The sequence below is a fragment of the Diadema setosum genome, chromosome 4 (genome assembly GCF_964275005.1).
Source record: "Diadema setosum chromosome 4, eeDiaSeto1, whole genome shotgun sequence".
NCBI classification, from domain to species: Eukaryota; Metazoa; Echinodermata; class Echinoidea; order Diadematoida; family Diadematidae; genus Diadema; species Diadema setosum.
In genome coordinates, this window is record NC_092688.1 from 29,574,260 (window position 1) to 29,602,216 (window position 27,957).

General features: G+C 38.0%; 1 protein-coding gene across 1 annotated transcript in view; it reads left to right on the plus strand.

Moving 5' to 3' along the window:
- The first annotated feature begins 13,476 nt into the window (after positions 1-13,476).
- Positions 13,477-27,957, plus strand: part of LOC140227782 (xanthine dehydrogenase/oxidase-like) — an 86,323-nt gene continuing 71,842 nt past the window's right edge. The window contains exons 1-3 of the mRNA XM_072308180.1: positions 13,477-13,521; positions 14,948-15,005; positions 16,447-16,543. Of these exons, the coding sequence (XP_072164281.1) occupies positions 13,477-13,521; positions 14,948-15,005; positions 16,447-16,543 (200 nt within the window). The remainder of the gene's footprint in view (positions 13,522-14,947; positions 15,006-16,446; positions 16,544-27,957) is intronic.

The following is a 27,957-nucleotide window of genomic DNA, read 5'->3' on the forward strand; positions in this document are numbered from 1 at the left end:
GCAAGACATCCCTAAAGCAATGTATCGCGCTATAGTATCTCGTTTGCTCGCTTGATTGATCTGAGCGCGGGGAGTACGTTTTGTGTAATGTGAATTGAATGTATGGTACGGTACTGTGTGATGCAATGTTCGCATGAGCTATAGTAGCTAGCTGCCTATAGGCAACCTACTTGTACGACTACAGTGTACGCCTTCTCTTCATCGCACCGTCGATCGTCGTCAGTCGTTAACTACACTGTAATCGTCAGATCAGATTATATATAGGTAGGGTGGCCATCATGGACGATGACACATCGTCATGGGTAGCGGATATTACCGCCGAGTTGTCCATTCTGAACGCGGACGATTGGGTCGGAGACCCTGTGTCTTGTGTAGCCCTACTACATATCGACCACCCTTATTGAAACCGACCGCGTATAATTCGCGCACTGAACACTTTAGTACGCACTTCTCTGCGCGCAAAGCACATAAAAATGGATTGGCTTTGAATGTAGATGAGGATGGTGTGGGAAAACGCGATAATTCATTGTTCATTAATGGTTTTAATCAAGGACAAAATTTCAAATGAATATTTTCACCGAATCGTAATGACAGCACAATGTAACGTCTATGGAAGTTTCTAAAAGGCTTCTAAAAAGCTTCGTACAACACGGTGTTCAATACAACTCGGTTTGCGTGCATTGTCAATGCAAAAACAGCGGTCGATCCTATTAACGCGATTTACCGCGGGGAGCTGAAACGAGGCCACGCAAGTTCGTCGGCGATATTTTTGCACTGAAACTTCGAATCGAAAACGGAACAACGGCATTTGATAGAGCTGGATTTTCTCAATCACGTAGGTCAAGTTTTTTACGTGAATTTCAGTGTTAAATATTCTTATCAAGCAGATAAACATTAGGCGGTCGATTAGTAGTAGGTCCAACCATACTTGCCCTGGCGTGTGTAAATTCAGGACGGGGACCGGAAGCGACTGGGACCGGAAGCGACTGTGCCCGTGCAGGGCCGACGGCCACAGTTGCACTGCACAGTGTAACTGTGGCCGTGATAACTATACACAGCCCAGTCGCTGTACATGGTACGTCGAGTTTTCGCATAGCGTAACAGTGTCTGGTCGGGCTATGGCCGTGATAGAAGGGGGCCGTGCACCAACCGACATTAAGTCGAAGTAGGGCCTAAACTAGAATCTATTATTGTTAGATCTTTGAACCTTTAGTTCCCCTGTTTAAACGTTAGAGTTCTACCAGATCTATTGGGTTAGACTACATGTATGATGGAGCTTGCGATAGATCTATTCATTTTTTTAAATTTTTTTTTTTTTGCAAATCCTAAATCATATTCTTGGGGAATTTGCATAACATGATTGATATGAAAAACTTCTCATTTAATGGGACTAATGACATTAAACTGACCCAGCAAATGTCATTTCAATTACGGAATTATCATAATTTGACATAAATGAGAACGCGGAATTATACATAGAAAAATAGGCCTACTTGTCGATCAAACGCAAATGCCCTAAAGTTACTGATACTAGATTAGAAAAAGTCATTCCACTTCAATCACTGATTCATGTGTAGACTTCTACTTACACATCATCTGGATCTGGATTCCTTGAAGTTGTTGACTTGGCCAGCTGGGGTTGCTTGATTGGCGTAAGCCGTGGCAACACAATTCCACCGTGCATGTCGTAACACGAATTTGCACATTCTAAATAAAAATTCCTGCAAAACTGTTCATGCAACTCCAGCAAGTGGAAAGCAAAATTTTCATCGGCACGCTGACACTGAAGCCTCCCCCTCTGGTCTCTTACTTGTCCTCCAGCTAAGAAAACGTCTCTCTGCGTTCTCCACTCGTCGATAGCGTCAAACAAGTAGATACGTTGCCTCGAGTTGGACGGCTGTTTGATCTCCATTGTGAGGTTTCATTACTAAGCCAAAGCCAAGGCTAAGCCGAAACAGTACAGCACTTTTTATTGCAAACAGTACTCGCATACCACACACAATATTGATACTGACATACCGGTACCGACGACTTTCTATCAACTTTGTTATGTTACGATCCGGCCCAACGTACTGTAAGCTGTACGTATAACACATGCAGCTGACGCAGCAGACAACATTGCACGATGAGATCATAACAAACTGCCATATGGCCATATGCATTGCAACTTGCTATACATGAAGCTTAGAGTTTTAATATTTCTTCATCAAAGCATATTTATGAATACCAAATATTAAAAAACGTAATATATGAATAATACATAATATTGTTATATAATATTTTCAGACATTTTTGAATATTATTGCCTAGATTGCTGAAATTGGCACCATAGTGCATATAAACAGAGACTGGAGCCAGATACGTACGTACGTACACCCTACAGCTCTCACTACTTGTTGTGTCGCGGACCGGGAGAGATTTTCATGCGCATGGCTGTTGTGCGGTTTTGTGCATGCACCCATTCGGCCCCATTCGGTAGGTATTCGGAATCAGGGTATTAAAGTACCATTCAGTGACCGGTCGACAACTGGTGTCGAAAAATCGAATATTGCGTGGAAATCCCGTCGCCCGTCGCCTATTCCAACGGAAAAATGAATAAAATATCAACATCCTATTTTCAACTGATATGGAACACAGGATAATGGATTTGCTCTTAAATTCTGTTTTTCGCGTTTCATTATAATGAAATATCAAAAAATGACTCAAAATCCTAGTTTCTGAACATTTCAAAAAATAGGAAATGAAAAACAGGATATCGGTTCGATATTCGTTTTTCCATTTTCCATTTGCAACGAGCGACGGGATATTGAAGACCGCCCCCAACGGCCACTTTATTTCAACACATAAATCAGTTGTAGCGGTTCGGTATTATTCAGCGTCTAGATGAAGAAGACTATACCTTGGCTACGATATGCTACACACCTCATCAAACTATCCAGCAGGCACATGGCGTGTAGCTGTAGCGACGTGCTCTGCTGCGAAACGACGAGTTTGTAGAGACTTCCGACCGTAATTATGCGATATTTCCATCTACTGAAAACCTTTTTCTTCTCCGACTGAAACTGAGATGAACTAAGAAAATAGTTTTAGATGAAATCCTCGAATTTCAACAACTTCACCAATCACAATGTCGGTGAAAACCGTGAGAAAGGAGTTGCGTTTCCTTTGTCACTGTACCAGGACAACAGGGAGAATAGTACCAATCGTAGCTTTTCTTGGGGGGGGGGGGGATGGAACTGGTAAATTATTAAAATGTAGGACCTTCTCATTTCCAAACCTATTCAGCAATTCTATATAATCACAGAGACTCTGTTTTGAATTTGTTTATTATTTATGACCAGACCATTGCGCTACATACTTCGTTCTAAGTTTTTTTCTTTCTTATTATGCAAACATCTAAGATTAGTCTAACAAATTTATAATCATATTCTACACAATGTATACACCAATTAAGTGAAATCCTCTGTTGGTTATGATTCACCTCTTTTCTCACCGCATGTTTCTTTAGCTGCCCCTACTTTTCATGCTTCTCTTTGAAAATCAGCCCTAACTTTAGCTGAAAGGGCAATTTCTTCCCATGAGTGGAAAACGAATAAATAAAATAAAAATAATAAAGAGGAAAACTGTCTTTCTTTGATTATGTATGCGCGCTTGTGAGTTGTCTCGAATTCATTGTTGGACATGTATCTTTGATTGAATCATTTAATATTGTTCTATGGGAAGGTGCTATTAACGGTATGTTACACTGAATTTTCTGTCATGACCAGTCAGGTGGACAGTCCATAAAACAAAATAGAGTGTAGTCTCATGGTCCACCTGGTGGTTACTTCTGGACATGCACCATCACATGAAATTGAAATGAAATGATCACATGAAAAAGCAAGAAAAGAAGGGGCACCTAAAGAACTTAATGGTGAGAAAAGGGATAAATCACAACCAACAGAGGGTTTCATTTGGTGTATGTTTTGTGTATAAATTTGTGAATCTAATCTTAGATGTTTGCACATAATAAGAAAAAATACAGGTGAACATAAAACGAAGTTATTATTGTTATCTTTATTATAATTATTTATTCGACATTTGTAATATAATACAAGTGATAACAGATAAACAAACAAAGCAAACAAATTACTTTAAGGATACAAGATGTCAGGTTTTCCCTGATGGTGAGCTTCCCTATGTTGCCGGGTTGGAAAAAAGCAATCAAACTCAACTGAAGGAAGCACGTCAGGAAGTACTTGAAGACACACACATAAAAAATAATAATAGTAGGTAATAATACAAATAATTTCAAATTGAGCATGTACACCAGGTGAATTATTGTACATAAAAACTAGAAATATCATTGTGGGGAATGGTATTCGTCCCTCCCCCCCCCCCCATAAAAAAGGTCACTCCAGTATACAAAAAAAAAGTGTTATCAGAGTACATCTCTGAAAAAAAAAAACACAAAAACAAATACAACTGCACTGCTAATTAACAATATATTCTTAGCATCCAAATCCTATCCGATGACCCAAAACCTCTGCCCCCATCCCCCCCCAAAAAAAAATCACCGTCAGACAACAAATTCACGATACCAGGTATCATCAACATACCCAAACCATCTTAGATACACAATAGAAATAAAAATAAAAAATGATTTCAAAACCTTAGCTTCGTGTATCGTTAACCTGAGACTCCATGACCCAACGTTTTCTCTATGAAAATCCTTATGCGGTAATACATACACCACTGTGCAATTAACAATGTATATGCACCGAAATTCATAAATACTATTGGGTTTTGTGAAGAATGACCAAAAAAACCCAACAACAACCAAAAAAAAAACAAAAACAGTGAAATACTGGATCAATTATATGTATGTCCTACACATAAAGTCTGAAACCCAGGGACAAAAAGGTTGGATCGGAAACAAAACTAAATATAAATCAATCAATCATAAATCAAAATGTATAAAAAAAATAATCTTAAATTCAATTCAGTTGTACCTACGAACTGAAATATATCACAGTGGTGAATGGTGTTCGCCCCCCCCCCCCTCAAAAAAAAAAAATATATATATATATTCTGTGTGTCATAGCAACCAAGAGCAGTCATATAAAGAGTAACAGCAAAAACAAAATCACAATCCTGGTCCTAGCACATTGAAAAGGGAAACACAACTCCATTCTCACGGTTTTCACCGACATTGTGATTGGTGAAGTTGTTGAAATTCGAGGATTTCATCTGAAACTATTTTCTTAGTTCATCTCAGTTTCAGTCGGAGAAGAAGAAGGTTTTCCGTAGATGGAAATATCGCATAATTACGGTCGGAAGTCTCTATAAACTTGTCGTTTCGCAGCAGAGCACGTCGCTACAAAGAGCTACACCCAGGGAGGTGGGAAGAGACCACAGAACTCTTAAGTTCTGTGGAAGAGACCCCTGTACCGGCTGGATAGTTTGATGAGGTGCGTAGCATATCGTAGCCGAGGTATAGTCTTCTTCTTCTAGACGCTGAATAATACCGAACCGCTACCACTGATTTGTGTGTCGAAATAAAGTGGCCGTTGGGGGCGGTCTTCAATATCCCGTCGCTCGTTGCAAATGGAAAATGGAAAAACGAATATCGAACCGATATCCTGTTTTCCATTTCTTATTTTATGAAATATTGAGAAAATAGGATTTTGAGTCATTTTCCGCCATTTCATCATAATGAAACACGGAAAACAGGATTTCAGAGCAAATCCATTATCCCGTGTTCCACTTTCAGTTGAAAATAGGATATTGATATTTTATTCATTTTCCCGTTGAAATAGCAGACGGGCGACGGGATTTCCACGCAATATTCGATTTTCCGTCACCAGTTGTCGACCGATCACTGAATGGTACTTTAATACCCTGATTTAATCCCCTGATTCTGTTCGCATGCATTATTATAGAATGGGTAGCGAGAATCCTGCAATCTGATTGGTCGAGAGCTATGTGTTCATTTTTACTGGCTGCACGCTGAAGGGCTTTTTACACTTGTGTTTCTTAACCCCGGACTTTCTCTGACCCAGGACTATCGTTAGTCCCGTACCAATTTTTTCAGCTTTTTACACTCGCCAATTAGTCCCGTACTATCTCTTGTCCGGGGCTAAGGAGAAAACTGACCTTTTTACACTCGTCTTTCTTAGCCCCGGACTTTCCAAACCACATGAATATTCATAATTACGCTGTGTACTGTACACGTACACGCACGCACCGGCAGCACTTGATTACCTCGTTTCTGATTGGTCAGTGAGGGTCGCACTTCGTCTCCGTCGCTTAGCCCAGGATTATTTTTTCGTTCTGTTTACACTCACTTGCTTGGCACCGCAATTGCGGTGCTAGCACCGCAATTGCGGTGCTAACCCCTGCTATTTTGCAGGGCCAGATAGTACCGTACTATCGGTGGGGCTAGCCCACTTTGGCAAAAACGAGTGTAAACAGAAAGTGGGCTAAGGATAGTCCCGTACTATCGGTGGGGCTAAGGCCCCCCCCTTAGCCCCACCGATAGTCCGGGGCTAAGCAAAAATTTACAAGTGTAAAAAGCCCTTGAGTCACAGTGGTAAACATGTTATCGCGCACTTAGCAAGTAGCACTTACGCGTACTTGTAACAAAGGTTCGCGCACTAAAGCAAGCGTTCGCGCACTCAGCTTGGCCATGCATCCAGTAAAAACTTATGCATGGCTGGCCATGCATCCAGTAAAAACGGTAAGTACGGGTATGCATGCCCTTTACGGAAAGCCAAAAGGAAATGCATCCAGTAATTTTGTCATCGGGTAACACGATAGAAAACTGGGTTTTTGACAAGAAAATTACCCATTCTATAAATCAAATGACGCACATGTCTTTTCGTGCGTCAGTCGGAATATAGTGTGCATGCGGTAACTATGGAATTTAGCCTAAACCCACTCGGCTTCGCCTCGTGGGCTAAGCATTCCATAGTTACCTTATGCACACAATTCCGACTGACGCACTCAGACCTGTGCGTCATTTGTATACTGACCACCCGAGGAGGTCTGCCACGGAACTCTACACGCTCTGTGTGTAGAGTTCTGTGAGGTCTGCGGCAGCGGCGTGCATTCGCTCTATTCAAATCGGGTTCGAGCAGACAGACACGCTGATTGGTCGACTTTTGCTTCCGAAATCGGGGAGCAAAAGTCGGTTATTCAAAGGGCTAACAAAAGGATGCGAAGCAGATCTCAAAAGGCCCTCGCGCAACCCCACTCAGCTGGGCTCTCTTCGCCATACAGCGAGAGGGCCTTGACAAAAGGCTACCCACCTCCCTGCTCTCAGACCTGAACCAAGCAAGACATGTCTGACTCGTCTCTCTCATGCTAGTCCTCTCCATCTACATACATACACAAAAATACCAACGCTCGTCAACACTCCATCGAGGTCGAAATTGTTCCGGACCTCCCCGGATCTCCCCAGATCTCCCCATATTACCGTGTAGATCCTTGAGGATCCGTGTTTATATGTGACTGGGGCCTAAGCAGCAGTCGAGGAAATGATGGAAATCAACCATAAGTGTGTATGTGTGTGTGTGTGTGTGTGTGTGTGTGTGTGTGTAGGTGTGTGTGAGTCTGTGTGTGTGCGTTTTGGGGTGTCATATCATGGACCTACTATACACATGGACTATGAACGGAGGTCTTTCTTTGATCCGACCTGCATCGCCTGATTAGGCTATGTGCATCCTGATGAGTACATTTAGATGTTTTGACAATGACGACTGTGTACTTGTTCATTGTTACTTACCTCATTTCGTTTTATTTCGCTGAGGTGTCTTTTCAGACTTAATTGGCTTTGGAAAGTCGGGGTCATCCCACGAGACCGACACCCACGAGTCATACGGTCCACGAGACCGACATCAACAATAGGTCCATGAGTCATATAGCCCATGAGTTATACGGCTCACTAGTCATACAGCCCATGAGTTCGACACTACGCACAAAAGGCTCACAAGACCGACAGTATGCAAAAGAGGCTCACGAAACCGACACCAGGCAAAGAAAACCCACGAAACTGACACCAGGCAAAGAAGGCTCACGAGACCGACAGCGCCATCTACATGTCAATTACCTGTACAGGGTGTTCCATGAAGGGGAAAATTACATATTGGCGTCACGCTATCGAGCGAGAGATTGTAACTAATTGAACAGCAGCATGTACATATCAACGATATCAAATAACTATATATTTTTACACGTGTGGCTTTTAGAGGGCAGTTCTGTCACGCTACGGGGAGCGACATTATTATCAATTTATCTCTTAAAAAAAAATATTGTCCTCTTCATGGGGACCCCTCAAAAAAAAAGTGTGAAAAAATAACAGAGGACAAGAACGACGTATGGTTGGATTTTAGATGCCATCGTGCTATTTTTAGATAGACGGTGGACAGGATGTAATTTTTTTTTTGCCTTTTCTTTCTCGCTTCACTAGGTAAGTATTCCTTATTATTAGATATCCTATCCCCCTGCTTATACCCGCCTGCTTAGAGTTCAAATTGTTTTTTTTTTCTGTAACTATAGTGCATGACATTTCAAAGGATGAAAACATTTTTTTTTTTTTATCGCAGCGATTCACCTCGATTTGTGGCTTATATTTGTAAAATAATTTTCCTCAAAACGGTACATTTTTTCATGAAATAGAAAAGCTGTCTTTATGGATTCATCTCCTTTTTCCGAATCCTTAAAGCTATTATTTTAAATTATATCATTTTCTGTGAATTTGTACTAAATCAGCACCTTTGCAGATGACTACTCCTCTTCCATATCATGTAAAACAAGTGTAAGACCCAAAATTGTGTCCTTCTCCCCACTCCTCACTTCTCTCAGTAAATGTCCTTGCAGTGCATTATGACGCAGGACGCACTGGTTTATTTGGAAAGTGGTCAGTCCCCACTGACCCATTCTACTCACCTCTATGTGCCCCTTTGTTTTAGACTTCTGCCTAAACACTTGACCAGTACATTCCATTGTGCTGACGACCACTACAACTGAGTAGTGAGTTCATTCATAAAACCTCATGACCAAATATGGTGTAAGAACTTTCCTCTTCCCAAATTTGGATTGTCCTTCTTAGAAATATCCAGCATATGCATTAGTAAATAATAATCTCCTCTTTCATTTTTATCAAAGATAATATATTCACAAGTTTAAGTATAAATGTCCCTGTAAACCTGTATTCTTGGTTCTTGTTCAGCCGAACTACTGGTTCTGCCAGTCCTCTTGCATCCCGGCAGAGGGTTATATCCGCGATACACTCCAGCCCCGATTGGGAGCACAACAGGGAGTGCCAAGTGTTTTTATTGAGATTGTACTTTCACCAAGTTTCTGTATTTCAACAAATAAAATATACACTCTGGCTGAACTGGACTTTCCTTCTTGTCTCTTCGACATTGTTATCGAAGTTGTGTCATCGTAAATTCTACTTAACTGTTATACGTTAGTAACACCCAGCGAAGTGTTACATTCTGGTGACAACGATACAGTAACACTCGCATGCAAGTCCACGCGTTACCACCAATCATATCTAAAATAAGAGTGTTACACAAGTGTGCATTGCAACATTGACCATTTTGTGAAATATTTTCTTGTAAACTTCATTTCATACCTGGGTATTATTCTAGTTGGTTGATCTGAATGTCCACATTATTCTATTTTATTTTATTTTTCTAAGCAGGTGTATACCGGTATATGTTTTGCGGAAAGGGAAAATAGAGTGTTTTGGCATTTTCGAAATTAATGTTGAAACATCTCATGCACTTTTACTGATTTCTTTTTTTTTAACAAACACTCAAACGCGCAAACACAATTAAAAACCTTGAACAGTTCAGGGGGCGAGGGAGAGCAATTAACGGGATAATCCCCTAGCAACTCTCCTTTTCCATCTCTCATATTTTCCTTATGCCATTATCTGGGCACCCTATACGATTAATTGGTCTATAGGTGGCACTGTTCATCCTGTCGGTCTCGTGGGCCTTCTTTGCCTAGTGTCGGTCTCGTGAGCCTCTTTTGCCTAGTGTCGGTCTCGTGAGCCTTTTAAGCGTAGTGTCGGTCTCGTGGGCTTTGTTTGCATAGTGTCGGTCTCGTGAGCCTTTTGTGTTTAGCGTCGAACTCATGGGCTGTATAACTCGTGGGCTTATTTTACTTGATGTCGCACTCGTGGGATTTATTTACTCAGTGTCGAACTCGTGGGCTGTATGACTTGTGAGCTGTATGACTTGTGGGCTGTATGACTCGTGGGTGTCGGTCTCGTGACGTGCACCCGTCGGTGATGCACGATGAAATTTAAAATGTTATTGTGACGCTTTTCACAATAACAATAAAATTCATTTATAAACATAAAAATGATGCTTACAAGCGAAAGCTCGTTTTACAGAGCTTTGAAAATCGAAAGCAATTGCTAGCAAGAAGAAGCAAAGGTCCCCCCCCCCAAAAAAAAAAAAAAAAAAAAAAAGTGAGGGGCGAGCACCTCTCCCTTCCGCCTGTTCCGCCGGCCCTGGCAAAAGCTTTTGCTCCCAAGCAACGGATACAAGCAAAAGGCTATAGCACAAGCAATTGCTAGTTTTTATGCATACGGCCCATTGCCTATTCCTGCACTCCCAGGATATGATTTTTTAGATAACAGCAGAGGTAACAGAATGGGCAGAGGAGTTGCTTTATACGTCAAGCAAACCTTGATTACGTCATTTTATACTAGTGGATTAAATTGTATGAATGGAGTTGTTGAATCACTTCTGATAGAAACTAAGGCCCCCATAATAAAAAAATATAATTGTGTTGATAAGGTATAGACCTCCTAATTCAAATACCCAAGATCTCTTTTTATTACTTACAATCTTTACTACCTAATCCAATAAATGTTAAGATTGCTATATAATGGGAGATGTTAATGTTGACTTACCTAAGTTTCAAAACACAAATACTGCTCAATCTTTTCTTGATGTTATGATGTCTACATCTTTTTTACACCTTAATAACCAAACCTACTCGAGTAAGCAATCATTCAGCAACTGTCATTGATAACATATTTTGCAATGTTAATCATTTCACGTTTCTGGTATTTTTTTTATCAAGTTTGTCAGATCAGTATCCCATTTTCATTTACATTACTCTTAACCATGAGATTATTTCAAATGCCCCTGTGTTAACTTTCAGGAAGAACGCTTCATAATAAAGCTAGATTACCAGAGCAAATTGGTCTGATATGTATAATATATATATATATATATATATATATATATATATATAAATATATATTACCAACTCCTAATCCTAATTCTTGTTTTGTTTTGTTTTTGTTTTTTGCTCTCTTACATAGAAATTAATTAATGGATATCGTTCAGAATTTGAAAAAAAAAACAACAAAAAAAAAACGATGGGAATGATGGCATTGATATATATATTTTTTTTTTGGGAAAAAATATTTTTGATTATATTGTTGACCCGCTGGTACATTTGATCAATCTATCCTTAAAGGGAAGATAAACCCTAAGAGCAATGTGGATTGAGTGAAAGCAGCAACATTAGTAGAACGCATCAGTGAAAGTTTGAAGAAAATCGGACAATCGATGCAAAAGTTATGAATTTTTTTGGTGTTGGAACCGCTGGATGAGGAGACTACTAGAAGTTATGACGTATGAGTGGACAACAATACAAAGAAAATATAAAGAAAATGCTACAAAAATCAATTTTTCATGAAAATTACAAATTCCGTCAACTTGATACTGACATATGTTAAGGGTAGCAATTATTCCCCCTGCTTTCTGAAAGCGGTTAGTCAAGTGCTCTTCCATAATGCTAGAAAAATGAATTTTTGTTGAATTTCCTTTATATTTTCTTTGTATTATTGTCCTCTGATACGTCATAACCTCTAGTAGTCTCCTCATCCAGCGGTTCCAACATTAAAACTTTAAAAATTCATAACTTTTGCAACGATTGTCCGATTTTCCTAAAACTTTCACCGATGTGTTCTACTACTGTTGCTGCTTTTACTCAATCCACATTGCTCTTTGGGTTTATCTTCCCTTTAAGTAATGGAATTGTCCCAATGGCTATATGACATTTTCTAAGGTAATTCCAGTTTATAAGAAAGTGGATAGGGGATATGTTTGTCATTATAGGCCTATATCCTTACTTCTATTTCGAAATTGTTAGAAACATTGTTTATTCAAGGGGTAGGTGTTCAAGACTTTTGGAGTTTTTAGATACTCATAAAATCATTTCTGATTATCAATTTGGTTTTCTACCAAAATCTCAATGCATCCCATGAAATCCTTACCTTCCCTGACAAAGTTTCAAAAGCCATTGATAAATTTTACCACACTATTAGAGTTTTCCTGGACTTCTCCAAAGCCTTTGATACCATCGACCATAATATACTTCTCCATAAATTACTTTATTATGGTATCAGGGGAAAGGCATTGGAGTGATTTAAGAGTTACCTTATACTAATCGCAAGCAATATGTACTTATCAATAGTTATACATGTGTTTTGTAAACCGTCAGTTATGGTGTTCCTCAAGGAAGTGATGAAATTGCTATACCCATCATGAATATTGTAGAATGCGGCAGACAGTTGAAACTGAAGTTGGAAAGACATTCTTGTTTTGTTTTATTTTCTATCTGTAGGACTATATTTCGACAAATTTCAAGGGGTATATAACAGAAATGTATTAATGTGAGATCAAATCTTGCGAATGCCAGTTATCATATAACCGGAATTAAATGGAACTGCACAACATCACAAAAATGCAAACGGATGCTAGCTAGACCAAACGTTATCAACAACACTCATCATGATGCTAGCCAGCTCCAGGCCATACCCAGTTACGAAAACATCTCGGTATACCACGCAAAGTAGACGGATACAATGTATTTGGACAAATCTATTTGCAATTCAATTTTATATAACATAATTCTGCTTTATACGCAATTACACAGATGTAATTTCCCGATTTTTGGAGACCGTTATCCCGCTTTCCCCATCAAGTCAGGTCATCATTATGAAGTGTAAATAATGCTATTAACTCGGACATCGAGCGAGGCTCAGGGTTCGATATTGCCCAAGGCCCCCATGTACATCGCTAATCCGATATCGGTAATTTTCGTTTTCAAGCAAAGTGTAGAAGTTCTGAGAACGGCGTAGAAAAACAGTTGTTTATCGCGTTTCATCGACATGTAGAGGATAGACATATGCAACGAAGACGGATTGCTTTGACTGATAATTTCGCCATGTGTGTATCTGGATAATGTTTAATTTGCTGTAAAATCAAATTGAGTCTCAAATAAACGCATATACGGCCCACTACAAACTGAGCGTACAGCACACATAATTCTTATCTTCATTTTATGCTATCCATGCGCCAGGTCCCGACTTTACTAGCCACTAGAAGAATCATCTGCTTCCTCAATTTTCACTGACACTGATCTACTTCAAGTTGTGGTCTACTGCAGACTGTCATCATGGCAAGCTCCGGCTCCTTGGTATTTTTCTGCAACGGTATAAAGGTAAGCTTTTGTATTATTCAGTGTTGTATTGCTGATACGTTTTGCTGTACAATGTGTAAAGGCAATGTAGAAAAAAAATACTCTGTTAACAACTTATGTTTATGTATATTATGTATGGCACGAACAGTGTATGTATATGTGCATGTACATGTACAATGATAATCAAGATACCAATAAATCAAATCAAATCAAATCAAATCAAATCAAATTCTGACATTCGGAATGATAAAGACAAAGATGCTCTATAGTAGAGGGTCTTTTTTGTTGCAGTTTTATTGGTCGGGTAAGGAGTTCCTGGAGTGCTGGCGGGCAAAAATAGCTATACAAACTCCCTGCCCAACAGCCGAACTGGCTATATATATATATATATATATATATATATATATATATGTATATATGAATTTATTTATTTATTATTATTATTATTTATTTATTTATTTATTTATTTTTTTTTTTTTTTGGGGGGGGGGGGTTGTTACCATATATATTTGGTAGACCCAAGTATAAAGATTGCATATGTGAATACCCGGATTTAAATATGTGAATACCCGGATTTAAATCGCCGTTATTTGAGGGTCAGCCAGCGTTACACGATGCGCTGATTTGTCTTCTTTGAATGAATTTTCGGTGTGGTAGGTATGCTATTTTTTAGGACCGGAAAGCAGCGGCGTTGAGAGGGAAGTAATATATAGGTGCATAAAATATTGGGAGTACCGAGTTACGATTACTGTAGGTCAGTTCATATAAGTAGTCTACGCATGATTAAAGTCACATAATAGACATGACACGTAGACGTGTGTTGAGAGGAGGGGGAACATTTTTCGTATTGTGTGCCCACCAGTGGTGATGATAGTAGTACATTCGTGCAAACCGGACTTTACCATGCTGTTATCGAAGGAACAAGTTCCCACCCTTTTTCCGTTATTTTAGATTAATTAAACTCACGCTTTGTGAAAGATTGAGTATAGGTGGAGGAGAAGTTGGGTAAAACGAACGCTCTAACTTTTAGAATAAAAAGAAATTCCCTACTGAGTCTTCCTCCCCCGCCCCCCCCCCCAAACTAAAAAATAGGAATTTGCTAAAAATACGAATACCTTTCTCTACAAATCATATTTATTAAACCAGATATGCTACCAAACTTTATATTTTTGTCATTCATCAAGTAAGTGCTACATTATTTTTGATCAAATTGATTTTGGGTAAAGATAGTGGTATAGTCAAAGTACGATTGGAGACACATGTATCAACGATATTCTTGTTAAAACTGGAAGGAAGTAATATTAGGAAATCCTGGTATCTCATAGTTATTCAATAGATATCATTAATGGTGGCAGTACCGACTTGTGTTCATTATATACAAAAGAAATAGATACTATATTATGTATAAATCATTATCATTCATGTAAATATTCTGGTGCGCCTGCAGATAACTGAGGAAAGCGTCGACCCGGAAATGTCGTTGCTGACGTATCTTCGAACAAAACGTATCCTTTTGAATTCTTGAGTAAATACGTGCACTGTGCATTAAAATCATGTAGCCGCAGTTTTCCTAGTCGGCCATTTATTTCCCTCGACAACTCTCCAATATTCTGCCCGTGAAATTGCTTATATTTCATCAGTAAGCGCAAAATAGACGCAATTGTCAATTATCCTAACATTGTTACTTTGACACTTTGCAATCTTCATTTTGATCGTTCACGCAATCTAATATGATATGAATATAATTATGATACAACATGACATGGCAACATACGTTATGATCCCGCACTGTCATTTAATTGAGCCAACTTACTTTCGCCTGAAAGAGAAATCTAGTCATTGGTTTAGTATATAACATCAAGAGTGATCTTGTCAACGTTGCTCCCATGCTGTGAATGTGCTACTGTTAAAGTTCGGGTCAGTACCGTTTGTGGTATAAAAATGTCATGGGTATAAATGTCAGGGGTAAAAAGGTCAAGGATGAAACTGTCAGGGGTTATATCAGGGGAAATGTCGGGCGCATAAAATGTGGCCGGTAGAAAGTTCAAGGGTAAAAATATAGTGGAAACTGTCAAAGGTAAAAATGACAGCGGATAAAGTGTTAAGGGGAAAATGTCACACACAAATAATAGCAAAGGTAACATTGCCAGGGGTACAAAATATCATGGTAAAAAGTCAGGGATAAAATGCTGAGGATCACATGACAATCATGCATCAAGGGAGACCACGTCTCACATTAAGCAGAGATCACTGAAGTTTACGCTTATACCTTGATATACCGGAAATATTACTTCCCCGACGACAGTGTGCTATCATATTTTTAATGTTTATTCCACAGCTTCATCATTTTTTTTTTGTTTAAATAATGACTTGCTGTCAGATCTCATCTCAAAAGACTATAGGTTTCATGAGGCTTGCAAACAAACAAGTTTGCTTTTATTTGAATATTAATGTATGTAGGCCTATATGTATATATCTGTATATTATATCTTGTGGGGCCACTAAACGTTGATCACGGGCCACTAAACTTTCTCAGATTTACATATCGTATTTGCTATCTTGATAATTGTGTCTTCATTCAAGAAATATGAAAACAAAATGAAATGAAATAGAAAATGCCCACAGTGCGCTCAGTCATTGAACAAAGCAAATTTGTGGAAAGCATTCTTGGAAGCAATTAAACAATAAAGACATCGAAAATAGCCTTTTCATTTGTTTATTTTGCAATCACCGTCCTGTTTTGCAATAACTATACAACAAGAAAAGTTCATTATGTTTGCAGTCCTGGGCTAAGTAAAATGTTGTGGCGTTAGGAATTTGAACAATTTGCAAGAATATCCACTTGATACACTTTAGGTCTATTTCATCTTCTTTGAATAAAAACAATGAAACATAAAGAAGGGCTTAAAGAGTTTCCATAACGACTGCACCGGGCCTTCTTAACAGTACGACTAACGGGATCCCACGCCGGGTGCGGACAGGGCGGCTGCGGTGCATGCACAGTGATGGTGTCTTCTGTTCATCCCAAGACAAAAGTCATAAAGTAAGCAAACTGATGTTAATATCAAAACAATACGAATCAACACAGAATACGGTTTTCCTTGATAGATGGTTGCGTTTGGCATCTATGTTTAAGGTTTCCGCATGCGATGGCCTAATGAGTTTTCGCAACGTTGTTGATATTCATTCTATAACATTATTGTTTAAATGTTGAAGTCCATTCTGTCAGAGTGTCACATGCATTCTGGTATCAGGAAATAAATTTAGATGGCCCAGAGTTCTCTTGGATTGTGTCATTCTTTCTTCACTTTAAAGCCGGAGATTAGAGTAAAAAAAAATCACTGACCAAGAAATGAATTTCATTTAGGTTTTCAGTTCAAACGAATGGAAAAGTGCGATGCTTCACGTCATCTCACTTGCATAATGTGGTAGCGACAGCTTTCCGTGTTACCTGAAAACCTTTCAATCTTAGTTCTCCATGATATTTCTTCCATTGTCAGATTAAACATTTCGAGCGGCGTTTGATTCATGTAAATTTGTATGCAATGTATGTACTAACTGGGTGTGAGGATGGTGATTTTGTATTATGTATTGTGATGGTTTATATAAGGTGTTTTTCTTGTGGAGTTGCTGTCTGATATATTTTTCTATTTGTTTACTATTCTTTGATTTACTTGTTGCAATCAGAAATATAGAAACGAGCAGTCCAATAAGGCGATTTATTAACACATCGATTGTGACCTGCAAGTATGTTAAAATGAGTCATATGCAATCGGTGGTAGAAGGCTTAACAGTGCACCACGTATTCTTTCTAGGGTATGTGCGTAGCCCTGAAAGGGCCTACCCAATCCCGACGTTTCGGTAAGAACTGACAGTACTATACAGCTGCAGAGACTGCCGTAAGCCTCTCTTAAAAAGGAGATTTTTTCCAGCTGACCCATGTTTCAAACTGAAATTTACAAGATGAATCATGACTGTGCGGCGGCGCTCGATTATGAACGCGTGATTCAGTAACGTACCCCTATACATGTTACTTCATTCTGCAATGAGACGCGAGTCCATTCAATTCAATTCAATTATTCACTGAAAACCAGACATAATCACAGTGATGAATGAACATGAAGCAAATGAACATGAGTTCCCAAGAAGCAGGGCTTGTGAGTGGGGCCCATTATGAATGGACTTCTCGATCCCAGCTGAGCAGCAAAGAGACCCGCAACACGTAAACATGCAATTATAAAAAAAAAAAAAAAGAAAAAAAAATCCAACTACCGCGCAGAGTTCCAAGAATAAGCAGATCACAGGGCCAGCCAGCCGAGCTCGAGAAGTATACATGAACAACATGGCAATATACAAAGCTTAAAAAAAAAAAAAAGTAGCAAGGTTTAATGTGCAGTGCGACCCAATAGAAAGGAAACTTGATTTATAGATGATACATACCAGTTACCTCCTGACATCATGAAGATCACCAGTTATTTTCCTCTTCCGTCACATTATGTACCAGAAACGAGTTTTGAACAATGTAAATCCTCCCCAGTAAAGAAATAAAGTTCCTTGGCAAGATATATCAATGCATGAGTTTCCCTCTTCATGGGACACAACATAATACATTTATATACAGATGTACGAGGGGAAAAAACCCCCTGAAACTTTGAAGATAACATGAGTCCCCCCTCCCCGCTGAGATTATCAATAATATAAGTCTTAAAACTGTTACCCCATGCAACATTACAAGTATAGGTAAGGTAAGGGAGAACAATACTGTTAAAAAGCTTAATTAAGACCTTCCGAGTTATTACTTATTACTTACCACACCAACACCTCGAGAAATTTTAGTGCATATAGCATCTGTATTGGGTTTTCAGGTCGACATTCGTCAATAATAACACCAGGAATTTCACATGCTCACTTCGTGCAACACTGTGATCACCCACCTTCAGGAGATCAACATTGTTAGGAATTTTCTTACCTCTGGATCTAAAAATAACACAATTTGTCTATTGAACATTGAGCAACAGCTTGTTTACAACAGCAGTCAAATATTTTTTTTTTTTGATTTCAGCATTTGCAATGGCCATTAGAGTATATTTCTACGGGATAACAAGAAACTATAGTATCATCCGCAAGTAGTGAATAAGAAAATACATTAGATGAATTGATATGAATTAAGAATAACAAAGGGCCAAGCACTGACCCTTGTGGTACACCATACTGGGTGACAGTAGTCTGGGATTTGACACCATTAACCACAACAAATTGAGTTCGATGAGACAAATGATTTTCAAACAATGATAATGCTACTCAACGAACACCATAGTGCTCAAGTTTACTCAGATGGATAGAGTGGTCAATGTGTCAAATGCCTTTAATAAGTCCAAAAAATTCCTAAGCAATACTTATGTTCATCAATGGACTTTACAAGAGAATTTAACAGATTAAAAACACTCATGCTTGTAGAAAAGTGTTTCCGAAAACCAAACTGCTGAGGAATTAAAACATCTTGTTTTAACAAGAGATCATTTAAACGTTGGTAAACTATTTTCTCCAAGATCTTGGAAAAGATTGGTAAAAGGGCTGTCGGTCTATAATTACAAAATATTCTTATTATCATCCTTTTTGTACACAGGTACTACCTTGGCTACTTTAAGCTTCTTGGGAACAACTCCCTGCGATGTATCAGTGATTTGTCTATATATCACACAGGGGCACCGCAAAAAAAAAAAAAAAAAAAAATGAAAGCATTCTTTGACTAACTACCCTAGGGGCAATATCATCAGACCCACTTAACTTTCCTGGCTTAAGGTTGAAACAAGTTTTGAGATTTCAAAAATGGATGTATGGACGGAAGGAATTTCACTGCCCATTTTAACTGGCACCCCAATAAAATATTCATTAAAGCAGTCAGCCTTCTCCTTGTTTGTAGCCAATAAACTACCTTCATGGAACATAAAATTTATCTTGGGGAAACATTTCTTTTTTTAGCTCGCCCTAATATAATATCATTAATGTGCGACCATGTCTTTTTTATATCTCTCACAGCTTCCCGAAACAAGTTCTTATTTTTATAATCGACATACTTTTTCTTGTTATCATCAGTCGGTCTTTTAGTCTAAATGCTATAAAGCTTGTGTTTACGATTTATTAACTTTATACAGTGATTTTCTTCCTATCTGATTCAGTTTGGCACATGCAAAATAATGTTTGTGAGTGGTGGCATTGAACATGAAATCAAAGGCAATACGACTGCTGTGACTCTATCTTTTGACCTCCATGTGTACCCCCAAAAAGGTACAAGAACTGGAGTTATTCAAGCAGCTGCTAGTTTTCTGTGGATCCACAAAAGAATGCCACGGGTGCATTATTGCCTCTGATAATCGGGTTCGGCCATCATTCTGAACAATTTCGAGATAAAAATAAACGCTAACATCGGGTGCATTTTGCTTGTTTGTATTCATTATATTAAATGAAACTTTACTTAATCATAATGCATTTACAACAAAAGTCTATCCCGTTCAAAAATAATAATTATGTACAAAAGAGTAAATCTGAGCTGTGTGTTGTTAAGGTGTTTGAAATTGTACCATCCTGGAAAGTTAATCTTATCAATTTTCCAAAAATTTCGTACAAATGAAACTGATATGGTATCATGCTCAAGTACAGTTCCTTAAAAATTGATACGTCAGATAAGTGTCTAGACATGTCATCTTTCGTAAGGAGGGATGATGAAACGTAATAGTTATCATCATGAAACAGCTTCCTTTGAGAGTGGCTGGTTATTATGCAATCTGTTATCTTCCTACCTGTGAGGCAGATCCAGTTTGGCACGTACTGCAAATATCATATATATATATATATATATATATATATATATATATATATATAGTGTGATGATGCTGATATTCCTACCGTGCGCCTCTGTCATCTTAAATGAAATTATAGTTGAGACAATGTAGATAACAGAAGATGTCGCATGAAACCGGCAGAGTTGTGAAGCTTTCGACCGTGGTCTTCCTCAGCTTTAATATCTGTTTGTGAAACGAATTATATGTTTTTGAGAATAACAAATCTGGAGTCATAAATACAATATATCAAATATAAGTTGAGCATGAGTTGATAGTTACATGGCATACTTGGCAATATTTTTTGGCACTTTGCAACACATTCAACAATGTGTAACTGTAAATAAGTATATAGTGAGTATATGTAGCATACAAACATATCATACAATAACAATTATCAAACATATATCATAAATAAACTAAATAAAATAATTACCTACATCCAGGCAACTCAAACGTCTGCTTAGCAGGTAATTATTTTATTTAGTTTATTTATGATATACGTTTGATAATTTTTATTGTATGATATGTTTGTATGCTACATATACTCACTATATACTTATTTACAGTTACACATTGTTGAATGTGTTGCAAAGTGCCAAAAAATATTGCCAAGTATGCCATGTAACTATCAACTCATGCTCAACCTATATTTGATATATTGTATTTATGACTCCAGATTTGTTATTCTCAAAAACATATAATTCGTTTCACAAACAGATATTAAAGCTGAGGAAGACCACGGTCGAAAGCTTCACAACTCTGCCGGTTTCATGCGACATCTTCTGTTATCTACATTGTCTCAACTATATATATATATATATATATGTGTAGTGGCTGCATCGAACATGGTATCAAAGGGAACAAGGAAAAGTAGAAATTACGCGGTGCGTAATATATGTCCCCGCCGGAAGTAGCATTTAGTAGCAAAATGTACAATATAGGTAAAAAGATCAAGGTCAAAGGTCAAAGAAGTCAAAGGTCAAAATTCTATGTAGAAGTTTTGAAGCCCTCACCTAGTGCCATCACATAAAGCAAACGGAATCGAAATCGGGTTAGAAATGGCGAAGGAGTAGCATTTTGTAGCCAATGTACAATATAGGTAAAAAATCAAGGTCAAAGGTCAAAGAAGTCAAAGGACAAAATTCTGTGTAGAAGTTTTGAAGCCCTCACCTAGTGCCACCACATAAAGCAAACGGAATCGAAATCGGGTTAGAAATGGCGAAGGAGTAGCATTTAATAGCAAAATGTACAATACAGGTCAAAAATCAAGGTCAGAGGTCAAAGAAGTCAAAGGTCAAAATTCTGTGTAGAAGTTTTGAAGCCCTCACCAAGTGCCATCACTTAAAGCAAACGGAATTGAAATCGCGTTACAAATGGCGAAGGAGTAGCATTTTGTAGCAAAATGTACAATTTAGGTCAAAAATCAAGGTCAAAGGTCAAAGAAGTCAAAGGTCAAAATTCTGTGTAGAAGTTTTGAAGCCCTCACCTAGTGCCATCATATAAAGCAAACGGAATCGAAATCGGGTTAGAAATGGCGAAGGAGTAGCATTTTGTAGCCAATGTACAATATAGGCAAAAAATCAAGGTCAAAGGTCAAAGAAGTCAAAGGTCAAAATTCTGTGTAGAAGTTTTGAAGCCCTCACCTAGTGCCATCATATAAAGCAAACGGAATCAAAATCGGGTTAGAAATGGCGAAGGAGTAGCATTTTGAAGCAAAATGTACAATATAGGTCAAAGGTCAAGGTCAAAGGTCACAACTGAAATTCTTTATAGAAGTTTCAAAGCTCCCATGTAGTGCTATCATATAAAGCAAACAGAATCAAAATCGGGTTAGAAATGGCGAAGGAGTAGCATTTTGAACATTTTGATCACACACGGACGCACGGACGGACGCACGGACGGACACACGGACGGACACACGGACACACGGACACACACACATACGGAGCCCGTTTCATAGTCCCCTGCTCGAACTCGTTCGGCGGGGACAATAAGACTATATGCGACTTCTATCTCTTGAACCTCCTTCACTCTAAAAAAAAAAATCCGGGTCAGAACTGACCCGAAACTGGGTCCGTTGGGGTCACACACCGTTCCGGGTCAAAAATGACTTGGAATTTGGTCATGAAGAATGGGGTCACCCTGACCCAATTCATGACTGGATGGGGTCATATCTGACCCAATTCTTTGTCATTTCTGCCCCTGTGTAGTAGGCGATTATGTCCCCCCTGGAGAAACACTCCGGGGGACCAAATCTCCGTGTCAGATTTCAGGATTTTATGTCCTAGGATGAAATATCCTGCTTTCAACCGCCGATAATGTCCTACTTCTTTTTAACACTGTCAGGCGATAGTGTCCCTACTCCCATACAATTAAATCTGCCAGCAGCGACAGCGCCAGCGACCGATATTTACTGCGACAGTACAGGACATTAAGTCGAAATTTAATCATTTTAAATCTACAGATCAAGTGTTGTCTGTTTGATATCCATAATCGTATCTATTAATAGTTGAGTGAGAGTTCTGATGTAATTTGGATAACAGAATTACACTTTAAAACCAAATATTAGTGTTTGATTCCAGACATACGTGGTGACTAAGTTGCTACGTTCTACATAATACTCAGTCCCATACATTCCTATTTTTGTAGGGCAAGAAAATCGGGTGCACGTCACGAGACCGACACCCACGAGTCATACAGCCCACAAGTCATACAGCTCACAAGTCATACAGCCCATGAGTTCGACACTAAGCCGACAAGGCCCACGAGACCGACACATTACGCGCCGTGTTGTATCTGTCGAACTCGTGGGCTGTTTTTACCTAGTGTCGAACTTATGGGCTTTATTTGCCTAGTGTCGAACTCGTGGACTGTATGACTCGTGGGTATCGGTCTAGTGGGATAACCCCAAGAAAATCGTCCTGTTATTAGTATGTACACGTGGTATCACTTGAGTATGTTTGTGTGTTAGTAACTGCACTGTCTGATGCTTACACTTGGGGGAGGGGGTGGGGATGGGGGTGGGCTCAAAGTTAACCCCAACCCCCACCCCACTACCACGCGAATACAGTTCTAGCGTATCAACTGCAGTGTTTCACAAGTTCTATGTCTGCATTCTCTGAATCCCACCATGGGTATACCTTTCGTGAACTTCTTTTTCTTATTCTTTTTGATAATAATGAGAATATAGTGACTATTTTATATAACGCACATATTCACCTTTCGGTGACAAAGGTGCTTCAAACAAGAAAGAAAGAAAGAAAAAATATACAAAGCCTACGTGTACACAACATGACAACAGGGAAGTAAATGACAACCAAATAAGGAAATATACCTGATAAAGAACACAATTTCCTATTTATCATAGATTGAAGTTATAATGTATAATCCTCAATGTGAGAGGAACATTAATTTGAATGCTCCTGTAGATGAAAGTTGGCGCAGTGGAATATGTCACTGATTCCATAGTTTGCATGATCCCATAACTGAGAAAGCACATTCCCTACCCATGTTGAATTCTGGGATTTTGAATGGACAGTGCATCTAACATATACGCTTCATCTCCGCTTCGGTGTATTTGGGAATCCATATGAATCCATATAGGTATATGCGGGGAAAGAGAGTGAACTGAATTATGCACTAACAACAGAATCTTAGAAACTAATTATCATTCTTTTCTTTTTTTTTAAACTGGCAGCCAATTAAAGAACGGAAGATTGGTGATATAACTATGGAATCATCTTTTTTTTTCTTTTGTTTTCAGTGAAAGTTAAAAGGCGGAAGGCATAATTTTGGAATTCTTGAAGATTAAAAAAGAAGATTGTGACATCTTTCGATATTACAAAGCAGCGAATTCGAAAAATCTAAACGAGAAAATATATTTAAAGTCAAAAGAAAAGCATACCACCTGCGGATTAAGACAAAATTTTTCTTTATGAAACTTGAATTATGCATCTGCATGTATTATCTAACATTACGCTGAACTTAAATTATATGACTTCGAAAAGACACCTCCTGGTCTCTCACTCTCTTATAACACCTTTAGATTACGGACTGTTTTTGACGGAATGATGTAAAATTGCTACCGATATGAATATGACATAATTGAAAATCGATCTTACTTTGCATGTCATTTCAATCTATTATGAAAAATTAAGATTCACCATCATTCAGCTTAAGATCATTGGATGCAAACTAGATTTTCAGGTCTTGGAAACATTCTTCAAGTTTTGCAATGGCGGATGACACGGTAATTGTAGTAGTTTTAAAGACACCAAAAATTTTACAAGCATGTATATCATCTGCATAACAAGTATAACTAATACAATGTTTGCGAAATATAATTTACTGATTTATTGCCTATAGGTAAAAAGCATAACGAACCTCCCAACAATACCCTTTGGTACAGCAAACTTGTGCAGTGGCTTTATGACCAGAGGTAAAATCACCAATTATTTTCATTCTGACGTACCACTGAGATCGTTCAGAGAAATGGGACTAACCAATCAGGGACGGTTCCCTCAATACCCAAATATTTCAGCCTTTGAGTCTGAATAGTGTAATTTACTGTGCCATGAGCTAAGCTCATGCCAAGCATGATAACAGCAGTGACATTCCCATTATCCAATTCTCTGCACACAATAATGTATGTTAAATTGACTAACAGTGTTTCCACATTATTTGACCAAGCTTGTAAGCAGATTTAAATGGATTAATAAAATAAAAATCAATCTTGCAGATATGTTGTCAATTCTGAGAAAACAACCTTTTCAAGCAGTTTACTCAAGAAGAATAAAAGTGAAAGTAGACGGTAATCTTTGAGAAACTCCAAATCTAAACCTTTTTTTTTTCCAAAGTTTGACAAATAGTAACTCTTTTACAATCCGGTGGGACTACAACTTATCTCAGGCTAGCATGTATGATTCTTATGATAACGGGTATATCAAAACTGTGCTACACTTCTTTACACTACACCAAATTTGTTGGGATTGGATCGATTTCACATGATTTGTTTGGTGAGTTCTATCTCATTAGTAGTGACATACTGTAACTCACCCAATTCTGACTTGGTCTCACAGATAATGTCATCTGACTGTACAACGGAAGTTTGGAAACATTGTTGAATTGCTAGGATTTTATCAACAAAATAATGATTCTCAGGCTCAGTCTAATCACCACGAATGAGGTATTTTGGTAAAGGAAGTCGCTGTTTTCTGTGAAGTTAAGCTATAACAACTTTATACAATTTCTTTAGGTCTTTCCCACAATCCGTAATTTTTTTGAATGACAATTTGACAAAGCAGCCTCAATGAAGGCATTTACACATTGTTTTTGAGTATGATACATCCACTTGTGAATTTCCAGTTGTGTGGACCGTTACTTTCTTTTTATTGTCTGCGAAGTTTTACTTGAACTCTTTCTGGGGTATGGCACCATTCAGCGTTGGTAAATTGTAACCCTGAGCCATTTCTCAGCAGTACGGTACTGTTATTGTTATAGGGTACAATCGTCGACAACCAATGGCTAGTAATTGCTGCATGGGTATAGACATAGGTCCCCGTTTTTCGCTCAGTGCATATTGATATTTCACTTCATTTCATTTTACTTCAGTCTCATGACAATGTATCGTTACTGTAAATATACAGTTATTGTAGTTCACTCTGTTCAATCCATGATTGTTTTGTTTACATGATTCTGTCACTAAAGAGAGTGAAATGTACATTATGTTATTGTCGAAAAACGGAAATACATTTGAATTGAATTTAATTGATTTAAAAATGGATAGCATGCATGCTCATAACGGAGAAGAAACAAGGGATAACTAATCTTCCCGAATTCTGAGAACAAGGCCATATTCAGCTCAATCCTTTGTCATTGCCATGTATCACATAAGACAAAGATTGGGACTGTACAGTATGTAAAGAAAAAAAAATACAGTCAAATTTTTGCATCGATAACACACAATACAGGTGTATGTTAAAATACAACATTTTAGCTCTATTTTGCTGAAAACCCCGTTCAGTTTGGTTAAGCGGTCACAGAGAAATGTAGATTGTTGTAAAGCATGTCGTGAGTCTGATTCTTCCAAGTTTAGCACTCGATGCTGTTGGAACTGCATGTGTAAACACAATGGACAGAACTTGGAGGGAAGGGATTCCTGACACGCTCTACAAACAAAAAGGAAAAAAAAATCTTCATTTCTCTTTGATCACTGAAGCAAATTGAATTGAGGTTTCTGTCAGATGAGAGCAACGAGATATAGTTTCATACCTTGAAATTGTGTTTGGATTGATTCACTATTTTTAAAGTTGCGGAGGGTGTATACCGTTGTAATTTTTTGGGTGACATAACGGTATGTGTAATTGTCATTGTTACACTGCGATTCGCAATGCAGTGGAGCAAATACGACATATAACCCTCATCTGGACAAAAATCAGATCTATGAGCTAAGTCACTATAGCTAAGATACTCATAGGCTACTTATCTTCCTTACCATGCTGGATCATGTATATTGTAGGTGACGCAATGGGCATGAAGGGATATTTACTTGTTTTCATCAAGGCATTTGGTGAAAATGATATGCCAAATATTTGAAGGCACAAGATACAAAATGAGAAAATTGCTGATTATCTGCAATTTGAAGGATATATTTATTGTGTATCATAATATTATGACGATTTTTAAGAACTGGCATTGGCGGTATGTCCTAATAGACCGATTCCGTAATGTATTCATGCATGTTTTGATTAAAATAAACGCAAGATATATATACCCCAACCACAGAGCTTGCCAGAGACTTTCCCTACCTCGCAAAAACTTATTGAATTCCTCCCTATGGGACTTCATGGAAGGTAACAGACGAATGAAAATTCATGTTTCGTTGGATGTAGGAAAGAAACATCGTTGATTATAAAACATTACATGCAGGAACGGTCTGTTGATACACAGGGAGGCCCTACTAGATAGTGGCTCCTTAATTTTTGCTGGCAATACTGTGACTGCTTTATACTTAAAACACTTTTTTATTTTTATTTATATGTTTTATTAAATCAAAACAAAAATCACATTATTTACACACAATTGGCAACAATTTGAAAAAAGAAAGAAAGAAAGAAAGAAATAAAAAGAGATAAGAGAAACATTTGGGATAATCATACACATAAGAACGCTTAACCTATGGAAACACCAGGGTAACTACCTTCCATAGTGACTAAATATGATACATAATTATTCAAACTCATATGATTTATGAACATGACATACACTGCATGTAATACACTTTGCGTACGCTAATAGAGAGCTAGTACATGTATCAAGGTACTGTCACTAGCAGCATGAATCTTGATAAGTACACTGACCACCAATAGAGTTTATCTACCTGTATCAAATTCAAACCTCCATTTTTTAAAATGAATGGGGAGCTTATTTCTTTTCTTAGCCAAATGGTATTCTATTTCTTTCTGTTTTTGAACAAATGATTTAAATGCATTTATATTTGGAATGTTATTTTTGAATTTACAAATAATTGTAAAATATTTTACCACTAAGATTAAATATGTTACGAATTTGTCAGATAATACACCAAACAACTTGTTAAAATTTGTAAAATTAAAGT